Source organism: Nerophis lumbriciformis, linkage group LG21 (genome assembly GCF_033978685.3).
Source record: "Nerophis lumbriciformis linkage group LG21, RoL_Nlum_v2.1, whole genome shotgun sequence".
Lineage (NCBI taxonomy): Eukaryota > Metazoa > Chordata > Actinopteri > Syngnathiformes > Syngnathidae > Nerophis > Nerophis lumbriciformis.
In genome coordinates, this window is record NC_084568.2 from 23,182,228 (window position 1) to 23,209,703 (window position 27,476).

General features: G+C 42.6%; 1 protein-coding gene across 1 annotated transcript in view; it reads right to left on the reverse strand.

The window, feature by feature from the left end:
* The window catches only part of angpt1 (angiopoietin 1), a 251,885-nt gene extending 248,479 nt beyond the window's left edge, over nucleotides 1-3,406 (reverse strand). The window contains exon 1 of the mRNA XM_061982606.1: nucleotides 2,671-3,406. Coding sequence (XP_061838590.1) covers nucleotides 2,671-3,057 — 387 coding nt within the window. The 5' untranslated portion in view covers nucleotides 3,058-3,406. The remainder of the gene's footprint in view (nucleotides 1-2,670) is intronic.
* Nucleotides 3,407-27,476: the final 24,070 nt, after the last annotated feature.

Here is a 27,476-nt window from a genome sequence, read left to right on the forward strand (position 1 = left end):
AATGAATATACATGCATGTTTAACACATATGGATTCCTTTCTTTCATGAAGACAAGAATATAAGTTGGTGTATTACCTGATTCTGATGACTTGCATTGATTGGAATCAGACAGTAGTGATGACAAACGTCCACGTTTCCAAATGGAGGAGAAAAAAAGTTCCTCCTTTTTGTCTAATACCACATGAAAGTGGTTGGTTTTTGGCATCTTATATGTCCAGCTTCCATATTCGTTTTTATACACTTTACAAGAAATACATTGGCGGCAAACTCCGTAGCTTGCTAGCTTGTTTGCGCAGGCTTTCGGAGACTCTTATTTTGAAAGCGCAGGCGCGATGGAGCGGCACTTTTATTGTGAAGACAGGAACTGTGCAGTCAGTCTTTAGGCTTTTGACGGGGTGTACGTTGAAATAAAAAATGGTCTTTTTTCCTTCACACTTTTGATTGATTGATTGGAACTTGTATTAGTAGATTGCACAGTACAGTACATATTCCGTACAATTGACCACTAAATGGTAACACCCCAATAAGTTTTTCAACTTGTTTAAGTCAGGTCATGTGACCCCTGGCTCTGTTTGATTGGTCCAACGTCACCAGTGACTGCATCTGATTGGTGGAACGGAGTGAACGTCACCAGTGACTGTATTTGTTGAAACGCAGGCACTATGAAGGTCTGTCTGACAGACCAAAACAAACAAAGCGTGCATTAACAGATCGATAAAAATTAGTAGCGAGTAGCGAGCTGAATGTAGATAAAAGTAGCGGAGTAAAAGTAGCGTTTCTTCTCTATAAATATACTCAAGTAAAAGTAAATGTATGTTGCATTAAAACTACTCTTAGAAGTACAATTTATCCCAAAAGTTACTCAAGTAGATGTAACGGAGTAAATGTAGCGCGTTACTACCCACCTCTGCTAATAACAATTGATATACACACATATTTTAAAATGACACTACTAATCGTGACATATAATTACCGTATCTTTCGGAGTATAAGTCGCACCTGCCGAAAATGCATAATAAAGAAGGAAAAAAACATATATAAATCGCACTGTAGCCCGGCCAAACTATGAAAAAAACTGCGTCTTATAGTCCGAAAAATACGGTAAATATATAATAATAAGGTAACACTTTAGTATGGGGAACATATGAACCATTAATTAGTTGCTTATTAACATGCAAATTAGTAACATATTGGCTCTTAATCAGTCATTATTAAGCACTTATTAAGTACTTATTAATGCCTTATTCTTTATGGCCTTATAATACAATTACCAGTAAGCCATTAAGTAAGAGTCTTCTCTAACCCTAACCCTAACCCTAACCCTATGTTAATAAGCAACTAATTAATGGTTCATATATTCCCCATACTAAAGTGCTACCAATAATAATACATATTATTATAAATAATTCATTATCCCACTCGCGGTCCCCCCGAGTGTGACAAATATCAAAGAGAAGTGTTAGTATTACTATTCCTACTACTATTACTAATATGATTGTAAAAAATAGATAATTGATGATGATGATGATGATTATTATTGTTATCCTATCTTGAAAAAACTGCATATTTCTTCAGGCTACTACAGTATACTTAATATGTAAACATAACTTGGCTGGGACCATCCTATATTTACTTCAAAATGTACAGTGGAAAAATATGAAAATCCTTCCACATATCAGTCGGAAAATCGACATTATTTCTGTTAAGCATAATTGCGAGAAAAAAACAAACAGGAAATTCACAACATTTTTATATATGTGTTTGACGTAAGTGTGAATGCTTGTCTCTCATCATTTACACAATAAACACTGTTCGCCATTGGGAAAAATTAGGTACTGGGGGATTCTTTTCTGAGTTTAACGACAATCTGGGGGTTTACACTCACACATACTTGGCTTGAATAAATAAAGGGAGCATTTTCGTACTCTGTCTTCCCCAACTCTTTTGTGTCTCTGGGGGCTTCCTCTGACTTCCTGCCATTAAAGAGACAACCCACTGGAGAACGGGGGGTGACTGACGTATGGCTCGTTTTTTGCTCCATGTCTGGGTTTGTGGAAGTTTGCCGAGGAATTTACTCACATCATTTAAAAAACAAAAACAAGAGAAGTCTGGAGTCACCGTCGTTGCTGGCACTGATACGCACAAGGGCTTAAAGTAAGACTGGACATTTGGGGTGATCATTCTGTCTAGAGGCTTTATGTCTTTAGAATTCAAACTTTGGACATCTAAAAATAACCATCATGTGATGCTGAGTCAATCCGTCAGTTTTAGAAGTTGCTCTTAAAGTAATGACACTGAATTTTTCCAACACTTTGCCTTTAAACGAAACCGGCTGCTGCAGTTGTCCTACTGTCATTAGCTCATTGCGCAATAGGACCTCCCCCTTTGACATTTCACACTGAAACTGACCACACGATAGAAAAACCAGCACACAAATGCACATAACCCGGCTGACAAACTGCAGAAAAACAGCAAACGCGATGCAAACTCAAGCCTGAGATCCTCGTCCTTAAACCCAAACAAGAAATCCAGCGAAAGTACAAACACCGGAGAGACCACACACCCGGAGGAACACAAACATCTCAACAAACACACCACAGCACGGCCACTTCAAAGGGAAACACACCGGGTGTTGTCAGAGGCTCTCTCTCACCTGAACCCTTCCTTACCTTCTGCAGCCACTGGGTGTAATTCTCCATAATGTGCTCCAGTTGCTGGATCTTCTGATTGGAAAAGTCCGGCTCAGGTGGCGGCGAGTCCCTCTGGAGGGAGTTGGTGTTGTACTGAGGGCCCCCGGCCTTCGCCTCCTTGCAGGAACCTTCGCCCGCCGCTCCTCCTTCGGGTAGGATGAAGGTGTAGGTGCACTGGCCATGCTGGATCTTGTGTAGACGTCTTCCGCCGCTTCCTGCGGTGCTGCCGCCGCCACCTGCGCTGCCGGTGCTGCCGTCGGCCCCTCTGTCGGTCCCTCTCCTCTGCTCGCCTCCTCCGCAGCCCACGATTACTGCAAGTGCTGCCAAAGAGAGCAAGTGGTACACAAATGTGTAGCAGAGCATCATATCAGCGGTACGAGCGATGGGAGTCCTTTCTCTGCTGTGGCTTGGTCGGTCTTTTGGCTGGATTGTATCCTTTGGATGTGCATCAAGAGCCTGTTTGTCTCAAACATGTGCAGTCCATCTTTACATTGGTGGGTCAGCATTAAAAGTGCAGGCCCGGAACAGTTTGGCACATCTCGTGCAACAGGAGTAACAACTCGTTTATCTCGATCTTCCTCCGAGAAAGCCGGCGACCAAAGTGTGCGTCAGTCAGTCGACGCATTTAAAATAAGCGCAGGGTAATCTGGGAGGGTGCCATTAGACCTCCCCTGGTCTCCTTTCTGCTCGCACCCTTCTGCTGCTTGGCTTAACGACTGCATGGAGTGAGAGAGACACTCTCGCTAAAGAACAGTTCCAATGCTTCCAGCACACTCTGAGCCTGCCCCTTGTAGAGCCTGCAGAGGAATGTGTGTGTGTTTGTGTGTGTACACGTGTGTGTGTGTGTGTGTGTTTGGCAAAAAAGGGACCCCAGCACAGAGGATGTGCTTCAACTGTAAGGGTCAGCTTACAAGTGCTGTGACTTCAGACTAACTAAGTTGCCGTTTTAGCTCCGCATTGTTAAAAAAATATTAAACTTTTTTTTTTTCCTGACATATTGTTGTGCTTCTCTGCATTATTCCATCTCGGGAGAGGCACTTAACCATATGTTTGGGAAAACTTTTTGAAAAATGGTGTTCCTTTTCCTATTAAAGACTCTATCAAATGTGTAGCTGTGGTAAACAGCTTTGTCCTGCCCTGGGCTCGAACCAGCGGCCACAAATCCCTGCCAAATGGCTGGCATTTGTTGCAATCATGCACCCACCTAAACCTCACTTCAGGTCTCGAGCCTGTCAACCTTTCTGTTTTTTTACGGGAAGTCACATTTTTTTTAGCCTTCCATTAATTACCGTATTTTCCGGACCATAGGGCGCACCGAATTATAAGGCGCACTGCCGATGAGTGGGTCTATTCAGGTCTATTTTCATACAAAAGGCGCACCGGGTTATAAGACGCATTAAAGGGGTCACATTGTGATTTTTTTTTCTAAATTGAAAACACTTCAGGGGTGTCTAACTCAAATACAGAGTGGGCCAACATTTTAAACTAAACAAAGCCACAGGCCAAGGTTGAACAAATTTACCTTTTAATAGGAACCCAAACAAGTTTTGCATTGAATATTGAACAAGCAAGGCTTATATAACTTTATAGTGACATGCAAAATCGAGTTTCAAATAATAATAATAATTGAAAAATATCAATGGCATATCAAATACAATTTAAATACAAATTGAATGCCTCTTTTCTATTTGCCGCCTTCTGAGGTAAATATCAACATTAACTTTTTCAACAGGCTAATAAATTTGAAAATAAAATAACAATGAATAAAACAACCATTCAGGACTTTAAACTGCTCAGTTTGCAACACACTGATCTAATCTGATGTGCACAAGCAGATACCTGGCATCTTTTCTTGGATGCTAGTTCATTAATGTTGGGGCTCAGGCTTTGAGCTGAGGCAACCTTCATTATTGAACGAAGGTGTTCATCAGTCATTATATCTCGTAGCCCACCCGGACCACAGTCTTGGGGGCGTGCCTTAAAGGCACTGCCTTTAACTTACTCTACGAGCTATCATCACGTCCGATTTTCATTCATTCTAACAATCGGAGGGTTGCTGGTTACTGGGGTTCAATCCCCACCTTCTACCATCCTAGTCATGTCCGTTGTGTCCTTGGGCAAGACACTTCACCCCTTGCTCCTGATGGCTGCTGGTTAGCGCCTTGCATGGCAGCTCCCGCCATCAGTGTGTGAATGTGTGTGTGAATGGGTGAATGTGGAAATACTGTCAAAAGGCTTTGAGTACCTTGAAGGTAGAAAAGCGCTATATAAGTATAACCCATTTATCATTTATTTATAACATCGTGCAGACCCAGTCATAAGATATGTGCAGCTTCTGGGCGCGCACACACGTAAATGCACCGTAACACAACATAAAACACAACAGAACAAATACCCAGAATCCTTTGCAGCACTAACCCCCCAAAAAAATTTGGCCCGCGGGCCAGAGTTTGACACCCATGACATAACATGTAATGGTGGTTCTTTGGTCAAAATGTTGCATAGGTTATGTTTTACAGATCATCTTCAAGCTGCCTTCTGACAGTCGCTTCAGGATGCGCCTGTTTGTGGGCGGTCTTATTTGCGTGGCTCACCTTCGACAGCGTTTTCTCCCCGTCATCTTTGTTGTAGTGGTGTAGCGTGCAAGGTCGGGAGTGGAAGAAGTGTCAAAAGATGGAGCTAACTGTTTTAATGACATTCAGACTTTACTTAAATCAATAACAGAGCAGCATCTCCTCATTCATGGCTTACTAGTGCAATAACAACGCCGGAAATGTGTCCCGTGAAAAAGCGTCCGACCGGAACTCTCTAATAACTAAAGTTCCTTTGGTGAATTATATAAACTCACTACACCGGTAGTTTTTAGTGATTCCATAGTTAGAACTTTACGCTACTTTACATTAGAAATGGTAACAGCAGAGGGTGAATGTCCCATTAGAAGAGGATAGAGAAAAAGAAGAAGCTTATCGACAACGGTGTCGACACGGACTACAAAGGTGTATGCGCGCACATTTTCAGGACATAAGCAGATCCCAAATACACATCAGCAGGTACCAGAAGGTAAGAAAAGTTGGTTTTGCATAATATTACGAAACAAAGCGCTCGATAAAATGTCTGCTAATAGGTGCCATTTTGCAGTCTTTATACACACACCATAGTAATACTTGTATGTTGAAGAGTACGTTTGACTACTGTAGCCGTAAAGCGCCGACAATCCATCAAGCAGTGCGGCTTCACAACTTTTTGAGCGCAGTGTGTAATGATCTGTATTCTCAATGGAACATTTCAAGTTTTGGTGTTGTTTACTGGCGTCATATTGCAGTCTAAACGCATGTATTATGTGTGACTGCCATCTACTGGTTACACTTATCATTACACCATGTGCCAAATAAAATAGCTTTGAGGTTGGTAAGCATAACCAAAATTATTCCGTACATGAGGCACAGCGAGTTATAAGGCGCACTGTAGATTTTTGAGACAATGAAAGGATTTTTAAGTGCGCCTTATAGTGCAAAAAATACGGTACAAAAAAGAATCCTCTCGAGTTCAGTCGTTACTACAGCAACCAGGTCTGCTCAACTCAGCCTTGGAAACACTGCGGGTGGGCTCGTGACAAGCAGCCAGGCAAATTGCATCTTAAATTAGTCGATAACATCAAAAAAGTGAGAGAGACAAATGGATATACAGATAACAAAGATTACATCTCTTGGCAAATAAGACACTAAAGAAGAGCAGGCAGGTCCCACATCGGGTCGGCGTGGCTCGAATGGTAGCAACGAAGCAACCGTGCCAGCAACTTGAGGGTTCCTCGGTCTCACCCATCTTGCTCCTGATGGGTCGCGGTGAACTACTTGCATGGCAGTTTCCGCCATTAAGGGAGAACGGGTGAATGTGATGTATAATGTAAAATGCTTTGGGTGTTGTTTCAGCTATAGTAAAGTGCTATAAAAATACAGACCATTTACATCCTCGTACATGCTTTTTGCAAGATTTGTAACATCGAGGAAGAAATGACGCCAGTCAGGATGAAAAATGTCTCAACCATAAACGCAGTGAAGGAGCCTGGAATTGTGTTTTTATTACATTTACTTTATTTTCTGTTACTATATAACAGGGCTCCTCACTAGGAAACCTTACATTTGGCCCGCTAACTGTTCTATTGTATGTATGTGTTGGAACAAATAGTTCAGTGGTTAATGATGCAGGTTCGTGGTACTAGAGACATGGGTTTGAGCTGTATCAACTCTTTTTTTTATCTAACTGTGATTTGTTAAATCCCGTAGTTTTCGGCATTTTCCTAAGAAATTTCAGTAATTTTAAAATGCAATGTCTATGGATGTTCTTATTCATCCAGGTCATTGTATTCTCAGGAAATTCAATCAATTGCAACTGGACTGTTCGGTTTGTCTTAGAAGACGTTCAGATTAAAATTTGAAATGCAATGTAACTGTGGCAATGCGCTCAGTTCAAGCTGGGCTTGAACTAGAGACCACAAATGTTAGCGGAATGAGGATTAAATCCAGCAGTATAGGGCAACAAGCTCAAAGCCCTAAACAGTCAGCTCATTGTCCACCTCATTGTCCTGGGAAGAGCCAAAATGACCAAAATGTCAACAAATACACCCCAAGATGACGCACAGGGAAGCCAGGACGAAAAAGGCAAGAACAGCCCAAAATGTGAACAATGCAGAAAATGGTCAACAATTCCTACCTGCGTTTAAGTTCCATATGTGCCGGGAAGAGCCAAAATGACCAAAATGTCAAAAAAAAACAACCCAGGAAGACGCACAGGGAAGCCTGGAAGAAAAGGGCAAGAACAGCCCAAAATGTAAAAAATGCCGAAAATTTTCTAAAATATACCCAGGCTGATACACAGGGAAGCCGGCAAGAATAGGGCAAGAACAGCCCAAAATGTGAAAAATTCAGAAAATGGTCAAACATTCATAACAGTTCTATAAGTCCCAGGAAGAGCCAAAATGACCGAAATGTCAAAAATACACCCCAGGATGACGCACAGGGAAACCGGGAAGAAAAAGGCAAGAAAAGCCCAAAATGTGAAAAATGTGAAAAATGACGATAATGGTCAAAAATCCCTATCCAGGTTTGAGTTCCATAAGTTCCGGGAAGAGCCAAAATGTCAAAAATACACCCAGGAATGACGTACAGGGAGAAAGTGGGGAAGAAAACTGCAAAAACAGCCCAATATATGAAAAATGCTGGAAATTTGCAATTTGAGTTCCATAAGTCCCGGGAAGAGCCAGAATGACCAAAATGTCAAAAATACACCCTGGATGACACACAGGGAAGCCAGGAAAAAAAGGGCGAGAACAGACCAAAGTGTGAAAAATGCAGAAAATAGTCAAAAATTCCTACCCAGGTTTTAGTTCCATAAGTCCCGGAAAGAGCCAAAATGACCAAAATGTCAAAAATACACCCGAGGATGACGCACAGGGAAGCCGGGAAGAAAAGGGCAAGAACAGCCCAAAATGTGAAAAATGCAGAAAATGGTCAAAAATACCTACCCCACCTCTTAAGGTGTCAGGATGTGACGTTCATACAGTGTACCACTTTTGGTTGCGAAGCAAGTGTAAGTTCAAACTTTGGGTACACTTTAATATTTATTTGAGCCCCAAAAAATCCAAGCATTCAGTCATTTCATTTACAATCTAGCCCTAACTTACAAACTTAATTGGTTGTTGAAAATAGTTTGTAAATAGAACAGTTTGTATATTGAAGCAAAAATGATCCAAAATAAATGATGTAAACATGAATAATGGGTTCTGGCCTTGACAAAAGTCCATATTTTAGTAAAGAGCTTGTACATTTCAAGCACAATATAAACCTCTATTCAGCAATGTATGTCAAACAAATATGACAGGGGGATGATGGATAAACTATCTAATAACAAAACTAAAACAACTAGTTGAACTGTCCTCCTCCTACTCAGCCACCCTGCCGACACGCACACACACACACTGTCACTAGCCCTGTAGTGCACTCACAGTTCATAATCACAAACTCCCCCTAACTTTAACAGCAAGGTTGCTACAATGAGTAAGAACAACAATCAAATCCACTTTACCTTGTAGGTTGATCTTCTTGGCGTGCAGCGGAAAGGTGGGAGAGGGGAAGCATGGTCAACAATGCTGCGGATACCTCCTGACATGTTTTGTCTATTGCTTTCCAGCCCGCCCGCAATGGATGTCGCTGCCGGACACAAAATGGCAGAGCTGGAAGGCATTCGGTCTGTCGTTCATAAATCAAAAAGTTCAACAAATGAGGGGATGGTAAATCAATTGTTTCACTGTAATTGCAAATTTCCTCAAAAACTGTCATGTGTGTACAGGGGAAGAAGACGGCACAGACAGGAGAGACGTCGTTTTAGCTCTATTTATTATATATATATATATATATATATATATATATATATATATATATATATATATATATATATATATATATATATATATATATATATTTACAAACGTTTGGAGTGTGAAACAAATCCAAATGTGTCTGTGTGCGACTATGTGTGGAGATTAACCGAAGAGTGTTACCCGGAAGTGTTGAGCGAGGTGCGGGAGTCCAAGGGGGGGCAAGACAAGCTCGGAGGTCCGTGAGACAGGCAAGAAGTTGAGAGCAATAGCGAGGCGTCAAAGTCCGTGTCCAGGCGGGAGGTCGAGATCCAAGATGCAGCCAGGGAACCAGAGGGAACACGTGGAAACGAGACACACACCTCGTGACGTGAGAATGAAGGTAGGCTGCAGGGAGGCGACAAGGAGGAACACGAGACAAATGAACACGGACGGGGAGAAACACAGAGAGAGAAAGAGTGCATAGAGCTTGATAGGTTCGGCTTACTGTACAGGACAGGTCGCTACGTCATACTTGGCAACCCTCCCGATTTTCCCGGGAGACTCCCGAATTTCAGTGCCCCTCCCGAAAATCTCCCGGGGCAACCATTCTCCCGAATTTCTCCCGATTTCCACCCGGACAACAATTTCAGGGGCGTGCCTTAAAGACACTGTCTTTAGCGTACTCTACAACCTGTCGCCACGTTCGCTTTTCCTCCATTCAAACAGCGTGCCAATCCAGTCACATAACATATGCGGTTTTTACACACACATGAGTGACTGCAAGGCATACTTGATCAATAGCCGTACAGGTCACACTGAGGGTGGCCGTATAAACAACTTTAACACTGTTACAAATATGCGCCACACTGTGAACCCACACCAAACAAGAATGACAAACACATTTCGGGAGAACATCCGCACCGTAACACAACATAAACATAACAGAACAAATACCCAGAATCCCTTGCAGCACTAACTATTACAGGACACTACTATATACACCCCCCGCTACCACCAAACCCCGCCCTCCCTAACCCCGGCCCCCCATCTCCCGAATTCGGAGGTCTCAAGGTTGGCAAGTATGCGCTACGTTCTGGCACAGGATAGCGGGCTGCGCTGGCTTAAGAAGGCAGGAGAGCTCATCAGCGACAGGTGTGTAGATTGGTGATTGAACGCAGCCGCTTGCTGCAGCCTGAGTGGCGCACGCCGGCGCGCTCTTGGAGGTGCGCCCAGATGAATGCGCACTGGTCTGCGCCCGGGCCGTGACAAAAACATCAGTAAAAAAAGCAAAAGTCTATTGGAAAGTAGAGTTTTCTCGGTACCGGTACCAACATTTCCGATACTTTTTTTATACTTTTCAAAATAAAGAAGACCGCAAACGATGTCACTGGCTTTATTTATACAGAACATCTTACAATAAATTAATCATATGCTTCCTATTGCACCCTAAACATAAAGTCTGTGTACACCTTTTTTTTTCATATGTGCATGAGCCACTTTCGTGTATTAGACATCTCAGCGTGATCGCCTGCGTGCATACTTGATAGAGTGTGCAGGCAGGGATATTATGGGGCCACAAAAAAAAAAGTCCTCTGTGTGGGAGCCAAGGGGTGGTGTGAACGAATGCACGAGGGCGACCCAAGATAACAAAACCTTCCGAATACCCGGACTGTGTAAGACACAAAGCATGTGCAAATATCTCTCGGAGTGCTTGTCTTTACTTGATGTGCTCTGCTGGTTCTCGAAAATCTCGGCCCCTGTAACCGTGTCCAAGGGAAACCAAGTAAGCTTTTGGATGGAATTGAAACTTGAAGTGCACTAAATTACACCCTCCTTACAATACACATTTGAATTCAGCCGGTTTTGATTGCTATATGTTTTGTCTATGCCAAAGGGGCCAACATGATCAATAGGTACTCGAGTGAGCTTAATTTTCCCTGGATATGTGCTTTTTTGGGAGTCTAAAAAAGTTATTTCCCTTTCTTGCTTGATGTACAGCTTAAGTTGTTCAACAGTCCGGGGTCTCCATTGTGGTATTTTAGGCTTCATAATGCACCACATTATTTCAATGGGAGACAGGTCTGGACTACAGGCAGGCCTGTCTAGTACCCACAGTCTTTTACTATGAAGCCACGCCGTTGTAACACATGGCTTGGCATTGTCTTGCTGAAATAAGCAGGGGCGTCCATGATAACGTTGCTTGGATGTCAACATATGTTGCTCCAAAACCTGTATGTACCTTTCAGCATTAAAGGTTATTTCACAGATGTGCAAGTTACCCATGCTTTGAGCACTAATACACCCCCATACCATCACAGATGCTGGCTTTTGAACTTTGCGCCTATAACAATATATTTTCCTCTTTGATCCAGAGGACACAACGTCCACAGTTCCCATAAACAATTGGAAATGTGGACTCGTCACATCACAGAACACTTTTACACTTTGCATCAGTCCATCTTAGATAAGCTGGGGCCCAGCGAAGCCGGCTGCGTTTCTGGGTGTTGTTGATAAATGGCTTTCGCTTTGCATAGTAGAGTTTTAACTTGTACTTACAGATGTAGTGACCAACTGTAGTTACTGACCGTGGTTTTCTGAAGTGTTCCTGAGCCCATGTGGTGATATCCTTTACACACTGATGTCGGTTTTTGATGCCTGGGGGATCAAAGGTCACATGCATTCAATGTTGGTTTTCAACCTTGCCGCTTACGTGCAGTTTTTTCTCCAGATTCTCTGAACCTTTTGATGATATTATGGACCGTAGATGGTGAAATCCCAACATTTTTTGCAATAGCTGGTTGAGAAATAAGTGTTTGATGAGCATTCCTCGACTTTTGCCACTTGTGCCAGCTTTTTTAAATATGTTGTAGGCATCAAATTCCAAATGAGCTAATATTTGCAAAACATAACAAAGTTTTCCAGTTCAAACGTTAAGTATCTTGTCTTTGCAGTCTATTCCATTGAATATAGGTTGAAAAGGATTTTCAAATCATTGTATTTTGTTTTTATTTACGATTTACACAACATGCCAACTTCACTGGTTTTGGGTTTTGTAAAACTGCAGCGTATAAAAAAATGTGCAATCATTATACACCATCTGTGAGCTGTGGATGGGTCTACCACCACGGGATTGACCCAAAACATGCAAGCCAAGAATACCATGGACTCCGTTCTAGGCGTCTCATTGGCTCTTGGCCAACATAAGGTCCACAAAAATTACGAGAATCTTTCTCGGGCAGCAGTGTCAAACTCATTTTAGCTCACGGGACACATTGAAGAAAATCTATTCCCAAGTGGGCCGGACTGGTAAAATCGTGGTATGATAACTTAAAAATAATTAGACCTCAGATTGTTTTCTTTGTTCAAAAATAGACCAAACACATTCTGAAAATGTACAAATCATAATGTTGTTTTTTGTTATGCTTAAATGTTGCAATTAATAGTATTCTATCTTAATTTGTAGTTATTTTTACTTTCTGAATAATTGTTCATGCAAGAGGATCCCCCTGCTGGCCTATTTATGGACTGGACTCTCACATTATGAACAGTACTCATTCGGCATCCATTGCACCGGTCACCCGGGAGTGGGGGGTCGAGGGGGGGTATGGGACTTAGACTTAGACAAACTTTAATGATCCACAAGGGACATTGTTCCATACAGTAGCTCAGTTACAAAGGATGGAAAGGGTAAGGGTGGAAAGGATAATGCAGGTATAAAATAGACTAAAAATGTACCGTAGTAGCAATGTCAAATATAACATTTATGTTATATTCACATATTATATATAAAGTATATTATATACATTATAAACAAAGAGAGGTAGCTAACATAGAATCGGTCAGGTAATAGACAGATATGATCTATTGCTGTATGGCGAGTGATTATACAGCTGGATGGAGTGCGGAATGAAGAGTTCTTGAATCGAACACTGTGGGAACGAAGCTAAAGGAGCCTGTTGGAATATGAGCTCAATCCAACCATTTTCTACCGCTTGTCCCGTTCGGGATCACAGGGGGTGCTGGAGCCTATCTCAGCTGCATCCGGGCGGACAAGTCGCCACCTCAACGCGGGGCCAACACAAATAGACAACATTCACACTCACATTCACACACTGGGGCCAATTTAGTGTTGCCAATCAACATATCCCCAGGTGTATGTCTTTGGAGGTGGGAGGAAGCCGGAGTACCCGGAGAGAACCCACGCAGTCACGCGGAGAACATGCAAACTCCACACAGATTGAACTCAGGACCTTCGTATTCCGCTGTCCCTCAATTGTCTGGTGGAGTGGGTGGGCAGGATTGTCCATGATGGCGAGCAGTTTGTCCAGTGTCCTGTCCCTCACTGACACAAATGCCTCCAATTGTGTGCCAAAAGTTTGACTGGCTTTCCGGATCAGTTTGTCAATCCGGTTTAAGTCCCTTTTGCTGGTGCTGCTTCCCCAACAAACCACTGCAAAGTACAGGGCACTGGCCACAACAGACTAATAAAATATCTCCAACAGCTTGCTTCACTCATTAAAGGACCTAAGCTTCCTCAGGAAAAAGAGTCTGCTCATGCCCTTCTTATAAACAGCTTTGCAGTTGTCCTTCCAGTCCAGTCTGCTGTTCAAGTGGACTCCCAGGTACTTGTACTGCCCGACTACTGCCACCTCCCGGCCCTGGATGTTGATGGACTCCACAGGGGTCATCTGCGGTCCCTTTCGAGGTTTCTCATCGTTTCCCATATTTGAGGATGTCGTTTTGGTTTGTGAAGCCCTTTGAGGCACTTGTGATTAAGGGCTATATACATACATTTTGATTGATTGATTGACTGATCAGACAAATATGTGGAATTGAGTCTGGGATAGTTTTAAAAGGCTCCCATTGTTGTTCATTTTTAATCCATCAGAAGATGAAATACATATAATTAAAGTGAAATTGAAGAATGTTATAAAGTAGTTCACTCATTTTTCTCAAACGATGACCACATATTTGACGATCAAGGCATGAACGCAACAATCTAAATGTTATATCTATACTATTACACATAAGTAAGTACGTAGTGTCCAAACATGGAATTTTTGCTTCTCCTGTCTGAACACGGCACATAGCTCCGCCCCCTCTGTAGTCACGCCCGCTCTCTCGGCAGGGGATACAAAGAATTGCTATTGCGACATCCAGTGGACACATTGAAAACAGCAGATTATTTCATTGAAAAATCTCAGTAAATTTTCTGCCGCTTGTCCCTTTCGAGGTCGCGAGGGGTGCTGGAGCCTATCTCAGCTGCATTCGGGCGCTAGGGTCAATTTAGTGTTGCCAATCAACCTATCCCCAGGTGCATGTCTTTGGAGGTGGGAGGAAGCCGGAGAGAACCCACGCAGTCACGGGGAGAACATGCAAACTCCACACAGAAAGATCCCGAGCCCAGGATCGAACCCAGGACCTTCGTATGGCGAGGCACACGCACTAACCCCTATGTCACTACCCAAAGCTCAGTTTAATTTTGTAATTAGCAAACCCATCTCGTACGTTTGACACCATTGTTTTAGGGAGACCTAAGTGTCCGGCCAGGGCTCTGTGAAGCTCCTCCATCTCCACGCTCAACGCTGGCTCCACAGCCACGTCTCTTCATCCGCATCTCCTTCGGTCTCTTCCGCGGACTACGGTTTGGCAGAGAGCCACCAGCTGGTCTAGGTTGCCAACATGGCCATGGCCCAAAAGCTCCCCCCAAGGAGGCTCCAAAAGTCCAAAAACATGCACCAAAAAGCAAGCGAAGAAGTCACAAAAGTGCCACTCCTATCCAAAAGGCACAAAAAAAGGTGGCGGAGTTGGGAGAGTGGCCGTGCCAGCAACCTGAGGGTTCCTGGTTCGATCCCCACATGTCAAAATAGTGTCAAAGCGCTTTGAGTACATTGAAGGTAGAAAAGCGCTATACAAGTATAACCCATTTACCATTTACCATGTAAGATATTTGAAAAGTAACTTTCCCTAGTAATTAATTACATGTATTACAGGGAGAGCCTGTAATACCTGAGGGTTCCTTGTTCGATCTCCACCTTCTACCAACCTCGTCACGTCCGTTGTGTCCTTGAGCAAGACACTTCACCCTTGCTCCTGATGGGTCGTGGTTAGGGCCTTGCATGGTAGCTGCCGCCATCAGTGTGTGCCCGTATGTGAATGGGTGAATGTGGAAATAGTGTCAAAGCGCTTTGAGTACCTTGAAGGTAGAAAAGCGCAATACAATTATAACCCATTTACCATATACAAAAACAAAAACACAAAGGAGCACAGAGCTCCTGCAACCAGCAGCCACTACAGTTTTGGAACGAGGTCAAATTAAACAATCAGCAGGGGATTGGATTAATATTCCCCCATCATACGTATAGTGCAGTGACGTGCGGTCACTAGAGGCAGGTGAGGCAGGTGCCTTCATGGAAAGAAAAAAAATGTAAAAAGAAAAAAAAAAAATTAAATTGTTATATGTATCCAGTGATTATACTATAAAGTTATTTTCCATTTAACTTCACCAGTTTTAGATTATTTTTATGCAAAATCGCTGAATTTTCACATTTGCCGTTCAAATACTGAGAAGAGACGGTGCGGTGATCAGCAGCCAGTTGAGGCACGTCACTCAGTTGTGCCTCACCATGGATTGCGGACTCGGCTAACTGCTGGCCTGCTGTGCAGTGAGACCGTATTGCTATATGAATTATATTATACATTTCCAAAGTTTAGTTAGCTGAGGTATATAATGTACAGTGTATTTTGTCAACAACTGTATGTGTGTAACGTATTTATTGTGCTGAGCAATCATAAAACTGCTGCGAAGACGCACTGTGTGAGGCTCACGTAATCTCGCCTCCTGGTGTCGGTTATTGCACCTCCGCCGCAGACTGCACCCCCCGACGGGAGCGCCACACCAACCAATGCCCACTCCCAAACCCTCCACGTGCAAGACCGAATCCACCCCAAAAAAAGTCACTTAACAAGAAGCCAAAAAGTGCAAAAACAACATTGCTCGCGCCGGAGGAGCCGTGAACGACTGCAGGGACACAACATTAGGTACACCTGCAGAATGCAGCACGGATTTCATATTCCATTCATTCACAACTCCTCCAACACGAACACCACTGTTCCCGCACTTATAAGTAAAGGTAAGACCATAATAAAAATTTTTTTTATTAAATGTGCTTTTTTGCGTGCTACAGTTTGTATGTGTAAAGTTAAAGTTAAGTTAAAGTACCAATGATTGTCACACACACACTAGGTGTGGTGAAATGTGTCCTCTGCATTTGACCCATCCCCTTGCTCACCCCCTGGGATGTGAGGGGAGCAGTGGGCAGCAGCGGCGCCGCACCCGGGAATAATTTATGGTGATTTAACCCCCAATTCCAACCCTTGATGCTGAGTGCCAAGCAGGGAAGAATGCTGGTATGAGCTTTTAAATATAACTCGTTAACTGCTGCCAATCAAATGGTGAATAAGATACTCTTTAAGGTTCATATGTTTGTAAATCTGACTGTGATGAAGTCAGTGTCTCACCAGTCATGAACCTCACCGCACGTCACTGGTATAGTGTAAATACAACTTTGTAAAGCCAAAGGGACAAGCGGTAGAAAATGTTGACTCCATGTTGACTTAGACTTTTTTGTCATAATGCGATTTTAGTACTATTGCAATCTGTAGCAAAGGAACTGCTGTCCAAAGGGGCCCTGATGCTAGTTCCTGATAAAAGAAACATATCAGTGTATGTTTTATCTGTAATTGCCTTGCTAGTACTACACGACTACTTCATAAATACTTGGCAACTTACACTGTTTTGAGGCAAATGCTGTGTTTCTTTGCCAATAACAATATCTTAAACCCATTTCTGCTGCAATGGTGGATTGCTTGAGGGATTGCCCAAAGAACCCATTGTGACACGTGTCTCTTGGAGTAATGATGTCATGGTGGTGAGACCAGCGGGCGAGGGACGCCACATAGCCATTAGCACACGGTGGCTGCTATTTCTCATTACACCCCTTGTGTTCCCAAATCTGAACTCGCCACAGGCATGGTCTGTGTCTGATGTCAAAGCAGCCATGCCCAATCCCCGCAGCACCCTAATCCCTCCCATGTGACGTCTCCGGCCCGAACAGAGACCCAGAGGGAGAAAAAAAAGGTCAGGACTTAGGGTGTGATGGTGTTAAACAGTAATACAGCATGCTTTCATGTTGAAAGGGTTGGTCTGGGTTCTTTGACAGGAAGTCCCTTTTGCAAAGTGAATGGAGAATGTGTTCGGTTAGTTGGAAACACTGTTGAATTTGGCCCAAATCGGAAAAGCGGGACAATAACTACAGCTTTGTTCTTCAACATGACATCTACCATACTGCAGGGAACTCTTGTGGGAGAGACCATATCACTGCAGTCTTCAGACCAGCACAATTTATGGGAATCAATATTAAACTGATGATATAAGGAGTATTCATTAGATCCACGTTCTGACCATCTGCCAAGCTACAACAGAGTATGGTTCCTTTAGCTATGTGCACATGGATACATTTAATCGGATTAAATGAATAAAAATGCTTAATGTATTTGGAATATTTCCCCACCTAGTACCAACCTCGTCATGTCCGTTGTGTCCTGAGCAAGACACTTCACCCTTGCTCCTGATGGGTGCTGGTTAGCGCCTTGCATGGCAGCTCCCTCCATCAGTGTGTGAATGTGTGTGTGAATGGGTAAATGTGGAAGTAGTGTTAAAGCGCTTTGAGTACCTTGAAGGTAGAAAAGCGCTATACAAGTACAACCCATTTATCATTTATCATTTATCAATCACACACGTTCAGATCAAAATGTCATTCCGATCGAGCAGGGTGGTTTATCAGTCAGACCGGAGCGCAGGAAAACACTTGTTCTGATGATTGGGTCAAAAATATCCTTACTGCGCATGTCTCTGACGTCAGCTACACTTTAATAGTCTCGGAACGAAGCGGTTGTCTTGCTGCTGTCTCCCCACATTCAACATGTACAGAAGTAGTGTTATATACTGTTGAGTTTGTTGCTCTAAAAGCGAGACAAACAAAAACAAAACTATGGTCTGGAGTGTCATGTGTCGATGTAACAATAAAAGAAGAGATCCAGTTGTCGATTCGAATGGTTTTATTCACGACCTTGCAGCTACTCCTGCTAGCCTCAGGCACGTAACAATAAGACGCGCCCTGATGACGTCACGTCTGCAACTACTGAAACCAACATATCACAACATTGAGGACACAGAGCGGCTCCATTTCGAAAAGAGAGGTAAAACAAAAGTAGCAAACAGAGGGAAAAATAGATAAATAGATAACGTGACAGAGTCATGTTCATGACAAGTCACTGCTTCTTCTTCTACTTCCATTTACGGTATGTGCTGAGCATGTCAAAATAAAGTATTCTGATTTAATGTGTGATGCATGAAAACGCATGTCATAACCAGATCATTTTTTTCAGGGTCCGTAATATTCAAACCCGAATTGTGATTAGATTAAATACATTTTGCCCACGTACATGTGGTTATTGAGGCCTTGTTTGACTAAATTCCTTGAATTCAGTCCTTAAAGGGGAACATTATTACAATTTCAGAAGGGTTAAAACCATTAAAAATCAGTTCCCAGTGGCTTATTTTATTTTTCGAAGTTTTTTTTCAAAATTTTACCCATCATGCAATATCCCTAAAAAAAGCGTCAAAGTGCCTGATTTTAACCATCGTTATATACACCCGTCCATTTTCCTGTGACGTCACATAGTGATGCCAACACAAACAAACATGGCGCATAGAACAGCAAGCTATAGCGACATTAGCTCGGATTCAGACTCGGATTTCAGCGGCTTAAGTGATTCAACAGATTACGCATGTATTGGAACGGATGGTTGTAGTGTGGAGGCAGGTAGCGAAAACGAAATTGAAGAAGAAACTGAAGCTATTGAGCCATATCGGTTTGAACCGTATGCAAGCGAAACAGACGAAAACGACACGACAGCCAGCGACACGGGAGAAAGCGAGGACAAATTCGGCGATCGCCTTCAAACCAACGATTGGTATGTGTTTGTTTGGCATTAAAGGAAACTAACAACTATGAACTAGGTTTACAGCATATGAAATACATTTGGCAACAACATGCACTTTGAGAGTGCAGACAGCCCAATTTACATCAATTAATATATTCTGTAGACATACCCTCATCCGCTCTCTTTTCCTGAAAGCTGATCTGTCCAGTTTTGGAGATGATGTCAGCAGGCCAGGGAAGCTTTGGGTCGATATTCTTCTCTTGTCATCTTCGGTGGCATAAGGGACGGTGTGAGCCAAGACATCCAGGGGGTTTAGCTCGCTCGTCTGCGAGAACAAACTGCCGCCATTGCTTGCCGTGCTAGCGAGGTCCTTTGTCCCTGAATTGCTCACACACTCCGGCAGATTCAATGGGGGTCTGGCGGCAGATTTCTTTAATGCATCTGCTTTGAGTGTCGCAGGATATCCACACATTCTTGCCATCTCTGTCGTAGCATAGCTTTCGTCGGTAAAGTGTGCGGAACAATCGTCCAATTTCTTGCCACTTTCGCATCTTTGGGCCACTGGTGCAACTTGAATCCGTCCCTGTTCGTGTTGTTAGACCCTCCGACAACACACCGACGAGGAATGATGTCTCCAAGGTACGGAAAACAGTCGAAAAAACGGAAAATAACAGAGCTGATTTGATTCGGTGTTTGAGAAAATGGCGGATTGCTTCCCGATGTGACTTCTGAGAGCGAATAATAGAAAGGCGTTTAATTCGCCAACATTCACCCATTTAGAGTTCGGAAATCGGTTAAAAAAAAATATGGTCTTTTTTCTGCAACATCAAGGTATATATTGACGCTTACATAGGTCTGGTGATAATGTTCCCCTTTAATCAAGATTGACCCAAGCTGCTGATACGTTGTCTTCACTAAGGCAATGAGCAGGTTACTTACTTCCATGACAAAATATGTTTTTGCTAATAATTTAGTTTATTCGACACGCACCACTTAATGTGACCGATATCTGATTTGTTTGTGTTTTAATTCACTCAACACCTGGAAATGTGTTGAGAAATGATACTCCCACTTTTTTGTAAGCATTTTGAAAATAAATGCTAAATGTATGCATTATCCTGTTATATCTCACATTCTATATTGTGTTTTGGAAAAAGGTTGTCATAAACAAAAAATAATACAAACGAAAACATTTTTTGAATGCACAAGTAAATGTTTTCAGTTATAAACGTTCATTCACTTTCTTCTTCCCTTAATGCTTCTAAACTTTACTGCTGCAGGATTTATTTTCTATATTTTTACTGTAATATTTGCAAAATGTGTTTGTTCTATTTTGGGCAGAAGTAAGACAGAGCAAAGAATCTGAAATTGTCTTTAGTTTTTTACTTTTAATGCCTTGATTTTAATAGTCGGCCCGCGTGTGCACATATTTTCCTCCATGCGGCCCCTGAGTTTGACACCCCTGCTTTAGGTGATTAACAACAAAGGCTCAGCTACTCATTACTGAGTCCGTTTTTTGAAAATATGTATTTCTGTTTTTAAGGGGGTTTCGGGATTGTGTGGTTTTCATACTGTGAAGGGAGATGTGGCCAGCGCTGCCTGCAGGAGCAAAGGTCACCGCCTCTATCCATGGTGCTGAGGACAGAGCACCATCAGACGGGGGCATGGCAGTGCTGATGGCGAGACACAGCTGGCAGGTGATTAGATTTCACAGGTGGTACGCATTAATCTAATCATCTGTTGTCTTTAACAGTAAGCGGCCGGGAGCAGGAGGGGAGAGAAGATACGGACGTGACTGAAAAGTCACGTTCTGGGGGAGAAAGATTTTTGAGAAAACCTACGTACTTTAAAACCTTTGTTAAAAACTGCACACTTGGCTCTTGTGCCGTGTCTACAGTGGAACTGCTAGGAAGCAACTTCCACACATACTCTCATTTCTTCTTTTTGCATTTTGAAGCTCTATAGAACCTTCTCAAGATCCAATAGTGCAACATGTACATTTTTGCTAATTTTTTCCCAACTAGTCTTAAACATTTTACAGGAGTGTATATTATCAATATTATTGCTTGCATAGTTGCTGAACTGTAATATTTTGAAAATGTTTTTAATTATTTTTTTAACTTTCAGCTTTTTTACTCTGTCAGTTGATTAAAAAAACAACAAAAAAAAAACAACATGTTTACGCCTGATGCCTTACTTGACGCAACTTCGACCAGGAATTGAACCCATGCCCTCTGGCATTGAAGTCAGAAGTAGTGACGGTGCAATCAATACTGAAGGACCGATGCTCTATAAAACACAAAGAATGTCCCCCGATATGTGTCACTATAAGAAAAAAAAAAACCTAGCCAATGTCCTATGACTGATTCCCAGAGCCAAAAAAAAGTCTGCGGGTTATAGAGCATTTTCTATTCGGGCTCCAGTACTCTGGAATGTCCTCCCCGTAACAGTAGAGATACTACCTCAGTAGAAGCATTTAAGTCCCATCTTAAAACTCATTTGTATACTCTAGCCTTTAAATAGACCCCCCTATTAGACCAGTTGATCCGCCGTCTCTTTTCTCTCTCCTTCGTGGAGAGGGCGGGCACAGATTAGGTGACCACAGCTGTTCAAAGTCAGGACCCGGGATGGACCACTCATCTGTGCATCAGTTGGGGACATATCTGCGCTGCTGACTTGTCTCCACTCAATATGATCCCCTGCTGGCCCCACTATGGACTGGACTCTCACACTATTAACTAAATCCACTCAACGTCCAATGCACCGGTCGTCCAGGGGCCGGGGTCCCCACATCTGCGGTCCCCTCCAAGGTTTCTCATTGTAGCCCATTGGGTTGAGTTTTTTCTTGCCCTGATGTGAGATCTGAGCCGAGGATGTCGTTGTGGCTTCTGCAGCCCTTTGAGACACTCGTGATTTAGGGCTATACAAATAAACTTTGATTGATTGATTGATTGACTGTGAAGCACCGAATTGTGTTAATCAGGAATTGCTTCTTTCAGTGCATGACTGACAGGTCGTACTGAAAGAGGTCGGAGTGACATCACAAAATTAAAAGGAAACAAGAAAAAGTAAAAAATACAAAATGTTGTATAATTTTGATCTTATAGACCAGGGGCCAGATGTGGCTCCTTTGATGACTGGATCTGGCTCTCATACAAATCTTATCTGACATTGCTTAACACGATAAGTAATCAATAATTACGCTGGTAATCACAGTGTTAAAAATAACCACGTACTAACCAGACTACAAAGCCATCAGCAAAACAATGTAGCACCAGAATCGCATTAATGGTAAGAAGTAATTTATTTATTTTTGGTAACCTTCAGAATAACAATGTTATTAAAAATAATATGAGACTTATTATACTGTAAAAATGTTGGTCTTACTTAAAAATGCACGCATTTAGTTGTATTCAGTGTTAAAAAATATTAAATGGCTCTCACGGAAATACATTTTTAATATAGTTGGCTTTCATGGCTCTCTCAGCCAAAAAGGTTACCGACCCCTGTTATAGAAAGTAAATGTTTTTTTCCCTACATACTATTTGGCTCATTCATCAGGGTTACACTTTTCATATTTTTTCTGCACAGCTATTTGTTTGAACAAAAGAAAAGTCACATTTGACAACAATTCATTTTATTGCAGGTCAAAAGTGTGACTTTTTATTTTATCTATTTATTATGACAGAGCTAGTGAGTGTGCCACACACTTGTCGAAGCGTCATCTACCCGTCACTTGTCAGACGCATGTACCATTACACCACCAGGCCTATATAGCCAACAACAATGCCAATACCAATAATGGATAGATTCTTTTTTGTTACTGTAAATAGATACAAGTATATACATTTTCCTGAGGGAACTCTCCTGAAGGAATCAATAAAGTATTATCTATCTATCTATCTATATATAAAATCAATGAATATTAAGAAAATATACTAAATTTAATCGATATGTCACATCCACACTACATACATGCATGCAAGCAAATAGTGCCTTAAATAAGCAGTGATCACAAAATAAGCCATTTCTGTATGGAAAAATAGTCTTACCACTTTTACACACTAGGGGGAAAAAACATATTAAAACGAGAATGCTGTGGGTGGGATAAGCACTTTGCCCCCTGTACGCTCGATCAGCTGTCTAATTAGAGTGGTTTTCATCACACAAAAAAGAAAAAAAAAATTAATCCTGTCTGCAGTAGCAACAGATACACTCCAGCACACAGCGACACCATGTACTGCAACCAATTCACATACTCTAGTCCATCATGGAAGACAAAGAACAGAGGGCTTGGGAAGATCTTTACTGGGGGCAGGTGCAGCCTAGTTCTCCCGCAAATGATTGCACATCACTGGTTTCCCCATGTTCTCACAAATTTAAAAAAAACCATTGGAATATCAAAAGTAATTTGAGCAGGATGCAATACATTGAACAAAAATACAAACACATTTGTTTTTGCTCCCATTTTTTACAAGTTGAAAGGAATAAAGACCTATTCCTCTCAAATAATGTTCATATATTGTTCTGTCTAAATCTGTGTTAGTGAGCATTTCTTCTTTGCCAAGATAATCCATCCCACCTCACAGGTGTGGCATATCAATATGCTGATTAAACAGCATGATTATTGCACAGGTGTGCCTTAGGCTGCCCACGATAAAAGGCCACTCTGAAATGTGCAGTTTTATCACACAGCACAATGCAACAGATGCCGCAAGTTTTAAGGGAGCGTGCAGTTGGCATGCTGACTGCAGGAATGTCCACCAGAGCTGTTGCCCGTGAATTGAATGTTCATTTCTCTACCATAAGCCGTCTTCAAAGGCGTTTCAGACAATTTGGCAGTACATCCAACCGGCCTCAAAACCGCAGACTGTGTGTAACCACACCAGCCCAGGACCTCCACATCCAGCAGGTGCACCTCCATGATTGTCTGAGACCGGCCACCTCGTAAGTGTGGCATATAAAGATGCTGATTAAACAGTATGACTGCCCACAATAAAAGGTCACTCGGAAATGTGCAGTTTTATCACACGGCACAATGCAACAGATGCCGCAAGTTTTAAGGGAGCGTGCAGTTGGCATGCTGACTGCAGGAATGTCCACCAGAGCTGTTGCCCGTGAATTGAATGTTCATTTCTCTACCATAAGCTGTCTCCAAAGGCGTTTCAGACAATTTGGCAGTACATCCAACCGGCCTCAAAACCGCAGACTGCGTGTAACCACACCAGCCCAGGACCGCCACATCCAGCAGGTGCACCTCCATGATCGTCTGAGACCGGCCACCAGGACAGCTGCTGCAACAATTGGTTTGCATAACCAAAACATTTCTGCACAAACTGTGAGAAATCGTCTCAGGGAAGCTCATCTGCATGCTCGTCGTCCTCATGGGAGTCTCGACCTGACTGCAGATTGTTGTCGTAATGGGGTCTGGCACGTTGGAAAAGTGTTCTCTTCACGGATGAATCCGGGTTTTCACTGTTCAGGGCAGATGGCAGACAGCGTGTGTGGCGTTGTGTGGGAGAACGGTTTGCCGATGTCATCTTTGTGAATTGGGTGGTCCCTGGTGGGGGTGGGGTTATGTTACGGGCAGGCGTATGTTACGGACAACGAATGTAAGTGCATTTTATTGATGGCATTTTGAATGCACAGAGATACCGTGACAAAATCCTAAGGCTCATTGTTGTGCCATTCACCCGAGACCATTACCTCATGTTGCAGCATGACAATGCACAGCCCCATGTTGCAAGGATCTGTACACAATTCCCGGAAGCTGAAAACATCCCAGTTCTTGCATGGCCAGCCAATTCACCGGACATGTCACCCATTGAGCATGTTGGGGATACTGTGGATCGGCGTATACGAAAGGGTGTTCCAGTTCCTGCCAGAATCTGGCAACTTGGCACAGCCATTGAAGAGGAGAGGACCAACATTCCACAGGCCACAATCAACAACCTGATCAACTCTATGCGAAGGTGATGTGAAGCACTGCGTGAGACAAAAAGTGGTCACAACAGATACTGACTGCTTTTCTGAACCCCCAGATCCCCAATAAAGCAAATCGGCGCATTTCAGAGTGGACTTTTATTATGGGCAGCCTAAGGCACACCTGTGCAATATTAATGATGTTTAATCAGCATCTTGATATGCCACGGTTTGAGGTGGGATGGATTATCTTGGCATAGAAGAAGTGCTCACTAACACAGATTTGTGAACAACATTGAGAGGAAAGGGTATTTTTTGTATACAGTAAAAGCTTCACATCTTTGAGTACAACTTGTGAAAAATGGGAGCAAAAACAAAAGCGTTGCGTTTATGTTTTTGTTCAGTATATTTACATTACAAAGGACAGTCTGTGAATTCAGTCCGTTGCATCCGATCCTTCTCACACAACACGTGCCACAATTATAAGGGAATAAATATTTACTGGACGTCCTGGAGGTCACACGGCCAGCCTTGGTAGGCTTATGTGAATGGAAAGGTTTTGAATGGAAAAGTTTTGAATGGAACGGTTTTTAATGGAAAAGTTTTGAATGGAACAGTTTTGACATGTATTTTCCACTGTGCTTCTCCTTAGGGATGGGTACCGAAACTCAGTTTCATGATGAAGTGAAGTGAAGTGAAGTGAATTATATTTATATAGCGCATTTCTCTAGTGACTCAAAGCGCTTTACATAGTCAAACCCAATATCTACGTTACATTTAAACCAGTGTGGGTGGCACTGGGAGCAGGTGGGTAAAGTGTCTTGCCCAAGGACACAACGGCAGTGACTCGGATGGCGGAAGTGGCAATCGAACCTGCAATCCTCAAGTTGCTGGCACGGCCGCTCTACCAAGCGAGCTATACCGCCCCAGGTATGGTGGCACTGATAGCGATGTAAAACGTCACGTTCTGGTCTTTGACTGAACCCTGGGATGCAAATGGAAGTCGTAGCGCAGGTAAAAATATAATTATTTACAAAAACAAAGAAACAGTGCAGGTGGGAAGTGCACATGAAGCATTGGGAAAGCTATGCACATTTTAATTAAAACACAAACAAATGCATTCCCTGTGTTCTGTATTGTTGATGGTTTTGCTGCAATAGTTATGACAATTTGTTGTGGATGTTAGTTAATAGTGTTCATTTTTATTAGGTAGTTGTCAATTCATGTATATATGTGGAAGTCGCTTCCGAGCGGTCCCACTGACAGAAACTTCACAGGAGCCAGATGTGCAAAGTTGAACAAAGTTTTTAATGTGCATGGATTTTCTCCAAGTCTTTCTCCCGCAGAACGTGACTTTTCCGTCACGTCCGTATCCTCTCTCCCCTCCTGCTCCCGGCCGCTTACTGTTAAAGACAACAGATGACTAGATCAACACGTACCACCTGTGAAATCTAATCACCTGCCAGCTGTGTGTCGCCGTCAGCATTGCCACGCCCCCGTCTGATGGTGCTCTGTCCTCAGCACCATGGACAGAGGCGGTGACCTTTGCTCCTGCAGGCAGCGCTGGCCATACCTCCCTCCACAATATCACTGAGGTGTTTCAATTTATATGGGTGCTCAAAAAGGCACGTGATTTTGCAATGCTTTGCCGGGGGCTTGGTAGCGATTGTTTCTTGACAAACGGCTGTACTCAACCAGCGGTAATGTGAGAAAGAGCAAAACATTGGAATTAATTGGACCGCACAAAATAAATAATTTAAGGGACTGTAGCGAAACCAACTGGACCCTGCTGAAAATGTTCACCACCTTATAAAATAAGTCAAATTGGTGGAATTGACCCACATGGGCAGGTCCAATAGACAAGAATTGAGCCAGCTGCCGAACATGTCCTGTATTTCGATCGTCAACGGAGTCATATAGGCCAAACATTTCGGAATGCAATGTCGGTAAAGACTCACAGACAAACCAATTTTTGGGTGTGTGCAAAACCTTGGAATTTTACTTCAGAAAGAAAAAACTGTCGCCCTTTCAAAAGTAAGTCAACAGGACTTCCTTTGTTTGTTTGTTTCAAACTAAATATATTTAAAGTGTAAAATACTCTGTGTATTAATGTGGGAAATATTTAAAGTCTTCTCAGTTATTGATCTATGAACAGATTTTCCCAAATGCTGTACGTTGCAACTAGCTTAGCTTACATTAGTTAACGCTAACTCCTACTAGGCTTGTACGGTATACCGGTATTAGTATAGTACCGCGATACTAATCAATCATATTCGGTATTATACCACCTCTAAAAAGTCCCCCACCCACCACTACACACCGTAGCTCACCGGCGTCACAATGTAAACAAATGCCATTGGTGGATCTGCACCTAGCAACCACTGTAATGATACCAAGTACATGAGTGTATCTAGTCGATACCACTATGATTACATCAATATTTTTTTGCATCACAAAATATTATTTGTTTAAAAAAATATATATATTATGTTTATAAACT